This window comes from Chenopodium album, chromosome 16 (genome assembly GCF_948465745.1).
Source record: "Chenopodium album chromosome 16, dcCheAlbu1.1, whole genome shotgun sequence".
In the NCBI taxonomy this organism is placed as follows: Eukaryota; Viridiplantae; Streptophyta; class Magnoliopsida; order Caryophyllales; family Amaranthaceae; genus Chenopodium; species Chenopodium album.
In genome coordinates this window covers 9,534,895-9,539,140 of record NC_137849.1, presented here as the reverse complement: position 1 = coordinate 9,539,140, position 4,246 = coordinate 9,534,895, and the positions used below count along the sequence as shown (strand labels likewise).

At 32.9% G+C, this 4,246-nt stretch overlaps 1 protein-coding gene across 1 annotated transcript; it reads left to right on the top strand.

Moving 5' to 3' along the window:
- Positions 1-290: 290 nt before the first annotated feature.
- Positions 291-4,246, top strand: LOC145584863 (amino acid transporter AVT1I-like). Its single transcript, XM_081641650.1, has 3 exons — positions 291-591; positions 2,703-3,310; positions 3,580-4,246. The coding sequence occupies exons 1-3, from the start codon at positions 441-443 to the stop codon at positions 4,099-4,101; spliced, it is 1,281 nt and encodes a 426-aa protein (XP_081497776.1). The 5' UTR covers positions 291-440; the 3' UTR covers positions 4,102-4,246.

The window sequence follows — 4,246 nt, the reverse complement described above, 5'->3', positions numbered from 1 at the left end:
TAAATTAATTCTTTATAAAACCTTTTATAGAAGTAAAAATATAATTAAATATAAACAGATAGAACATATCTATTAATAGGTCATGAAATCAACAAATGACTGCCACGCTAAATAGTTATATGTGGTTATAAATATACACAAAAAAAATTGTACACATACATCCGTGAAATCCTAACCTTTTCACATGGTAGCTTGAGTAAACCTCCATTCTCTCCTCAACTACTGTATACGAGTAGTTACATTAAACATAAATAATTTCATATCTTCAAATTTTTTTTTTTTTTTTTTTTTTTTGTTTGCTTCTATCTTCTTGCTCATTAATTTCTCACTGCCACTATTTATTTATTCTGTTTTTCTAGGTTATTTTATAAATACTCAAATCATTTTTTTCTTTTATACTCAAAAAAATTAAAAATAAATAAATAAAATCTCCAAGAGTGATGGAAGGTGAAGGTGAATCTAGTGCGAGTGTTTACGTTAGACAACCTCTTTTGGAAAATGATTTGCAAGATCATATTAACGTTAAATTTGTTCAAGAAGGTGATGCTTCGTTTGCGAAGACGCTCTTCAATGGCCTCAACGCTCTTTCAGGTTTTTAATTCATCTGTTTTATGTTTTTCTTGTAATTTTGTGAATTGAATGATTGAATCATTTTTATTACTATCTCCGTTGTTTATTATTATTATTATTATTATTATTATTATTATTATTATTAAGTGCATTAAGATGATCAAAGGGTAAAATTTCATATGTTTAATGATTAATGAATCTAATGATCATGATTTGTGTCATTTTCGCCGTAATAGACATAGATATGATCGCAATCAGTTATATGAGGGAAAATGATAGAGGGTTTTTAATTTTTTTTATTGTGTTGTACAGTGTTGTAAAATTACACCCTCTCACGTTCTTACACTCGCGTACCATTCACGAGTAGTGAATGGTCCTAGAGCAAATTTAAGTCAGTATGGAACCCGTGATCAGAACAGAATACAATCCATACAAGTGGCTAGGGAATTGATATTGCCACTTTTAATAATAAGATAAGAAGTCATATATGGCCAAATTGCATATCGTTGATTGATGCAATGCTACTTACATCCGAGTGTATATGATGTAGATAGATTGGTCCATCATTACAATGTAGAACTTCTAAGGTTCATGTTCTTTTGTTTTAGCCTTTATGTTCTTTCCGAGTGCACAAGTCGTAGATACTTACCTCCTTGAGATTAGATTTTAGACAGGTGGGTGGTACATGGTTATATCACCCCACTTGTCATCCCCAAATCTATGCAACTGTATACTCCATAGAAGACATTGAAATTTTACAGTCAAACAAAAAAACAAAAATAAAGTAAAATAAAGATGAAAAAATAAAACAAACAATAAACAAACAAATGATGATAATGACCTTATCATGAACTATGAGTTTGACACGTTGAATGCATCATTTTGTCCTTAATTAATAAAGGGGTGGTCTTAAAATTGCAGATGGGACAATGTAATTTGCACTATAGAATATACACATTTGGTGATTGATCATAAATTATATCAAATCTGTTGTACTGTCCCATAAAAATTGTCATTAAATTACTTGGCACAGAACTTTAGAAATTAAATTAATTTATCCTAGGAGATACTCTTTCTATTTACTACTCAAGCAGTGAGATCCCTTGATAAAGGTGATTGAATATAAATTAAGTCAACTTTTTTATAGCTTAGTTAACTGATTTTCCAATATTTTACATGTTGCAACAGTTTTTGTCTACGAGTACTGTACAATCCTAATGGAGTAGTACTTTCTTTGTTTATGGGTCACGGAAAAGAGTGGATGTTCACTAGCTTAGTTGGTTAAAGCTTTGTAGGGGAGTACTTATGATATATGATCAATTTTTGTCTATAATTTATGGTTTATGATTGTTTTTGTTAAATCTTTGCTTTATGAGTAGTTGGGATATCATAAAAAGTATTGGAAAGAGTTTTTATATAAGGTCATGCTATGTCACAATTATGAAAGATTTGGATACTATGGTCACTAATTCGCGAGGGTGAGCTTTTAGTATGAGAGATTGATAGACTTATACGATCTTTGAGCTGCTAAGCGGAGGGACTAAGGACAGTAATAATGTAGAAATAGTGTTCTTTCATTTATTGATTGTAGTGGAACTTAACGCTGATGTAAGTGTATGTTACATTTGATGATTTTGATCTTCCTAACAAATTCATCACAGAACTATAGCTAAATTTGAGTCTATTTCCCTGTCAAGTACATTTCAACAAACTTGGAATGTTAAAATCTTTAAGAATCATAGAATCTCCTATGTTCTTGTTTCAAATCATCATATATTCATATCTCAACTGTCATAGGCATATATAAGAATTTCTTAGTGAATGATAACAGCAAGAAACTTATATGTTTATGATATATAACTAGACTTCTTTTATAGTTTATGTTATTGCATTGTATGCTAATGTTTTCTGTTTAAAGGTGAAAGTCGGTTTTAGGATTGCAAGTTCTGTTCTGCGTTTTATGTTTCTGCTCATTGTCTATCTTCTGTATACAATGCTCTCTGCTTCTATGATTACAAACTAAGAAAAGAATGTTAGTTGTTCATCTGTTAATAACCAAGATTGATGTCTTTCATTCTCTAAACTTGGTTATTTTATAAATTGATGACTTAATTTCAAGACCTTTTAAACAGGAGTTGGAATACTATCAGTACCATTTGCTCTAGCATCAGGGGGTTGGCTGAGCTTGCCATTACTTTTCGCCATTTCCCTGGCAGCATTTTATGCCGGTTTACTGATCAAACGATGCATGGAAGTCGATCCAAGTATCACATCTTTCCCTGACATAGGAGAACGCGCATTTGGGAATATTGGAAGGACAGTTGTATCAGTGTTTATGTGTGCAGAGCTGTACTTGGTTGTAACAGGTTTCTTGATTATTGAAGGAGACAATTTACATAATCTGTTTCCAGAAATGAAATTCAGCGCCTTTGGGCTAGAAGTTGGAGGAAGAAAAAGCTTTGTAATTATTGTTGCACTTCTTATTACTCCTTCTGTTTGGTTAAGTAACATCAGTGTTCTCTCTTACATCTCTGCTACTGGTGTTCTAGCTTCTGTTGTGATCATTGTATCGGTTGTATGGGTTGGTGCATTTGATGGTGTCGGATTCCACAACAAAGGGGAGCTTCTGAATTGGTCAGGGATCCCTACGGCTGTCAGCTTGTACGGCTTCTGTTATTGTGCTCATCCTATTTTCCCAACCCTCTACCACTCCATGAAGAAAAGACATAACTTCTCTAAGGTAAAGTTTTCGATTTAGCTAGAAGTCATTCAAATTTGGTTTTCTTACAGTCATATTTTCGGTTGTCATTCGGTTCTTTTTTAGATTGGTGTGGATAGGATGTATTTTAAGTTTGAGGTATGGTTGATTCGAGTAATTCAGGTTAAGATAAGTTTTGCTACAAATATTTATTGTAATAATCTAATCAATATTAGCATACATCTTGCTTGCTTTTCATAAGTTTACCTAACTATCTTCCCTATACTTACATATGGTCCATATTTCTGCAGGTACTATTACTATGCTTTGTCTGCATGACCATCAGTTATGCATCCATCGCGATATTGGGCTATCTGATGTTCGGTTCAAAGTTGGATGCAGAGATAACTCTGAACCTTCCGATTGGGAAACTGAGCTCGAAAGTGGCAATATATACCACATTGGTCAGTCCACTTTCCAAATATGCACTGATGTTAGAACCAGTTGCAAGTGCTACAGAGAGCTGGTTTCCGAATTACCACAAAAAGAGATCCTTCAAAATTCTCATCCGAACAGCTCTGGTTGCTAGTCAAGTTATTATAGCATTGACTGTTCCTTTCTTTGGACATCTTATTTCTTTGGTTGGAGCATTTTTAAGCATTACTGCTTCGATTACAATTCCATGCTTGTGCTTCTTGAAGATTTCAAGTTCTAGCGTTGGAAGAGAGCGTTCTATAATCATCGCGATTATAGTGTTTAGTATATTGATTGCGATATTTGGTACCTATACCTCTTTGGTACATCTTATACGTGGTAATGTCTTGCCATACTAACCATAATTTGTATGAAATTCTACGAAAATATTGCTCTTTTCTTTCTTTCTTTTTTTTTTTTTTTTTACTTTATCCCAAGTTATGAAGTGAAGCTTTTCCCCATAAGTGTTACTACTAGGCTACTTGACACTCGGATCACTCTACA

Excerpts from the sequence above, each read along its gene's own strand:
- LOC145584863 (XM_081641650.1), top strand. The coding sequence starts at position 441 with ATGGAAGGTGAAGGTGAATCTAGTGCGAGTGTTTACGTTAGACAACCT. Across the intron at positions 592-2,702 it reads TGGCCTCAACGCTCTTTCAG|GAGTTGGAATACTATCAGTA; the intron begins GTTTTTAATTCA and ends CCTTTTAAACAG. Across the intron at positions 3,311-3,579 it reads AAAGACATAACTTCTCTAAG|GTACTATTACTATGCTTTGT; the intron begins GTAAAGTTTTCG and ends ATATTTCTGCAG.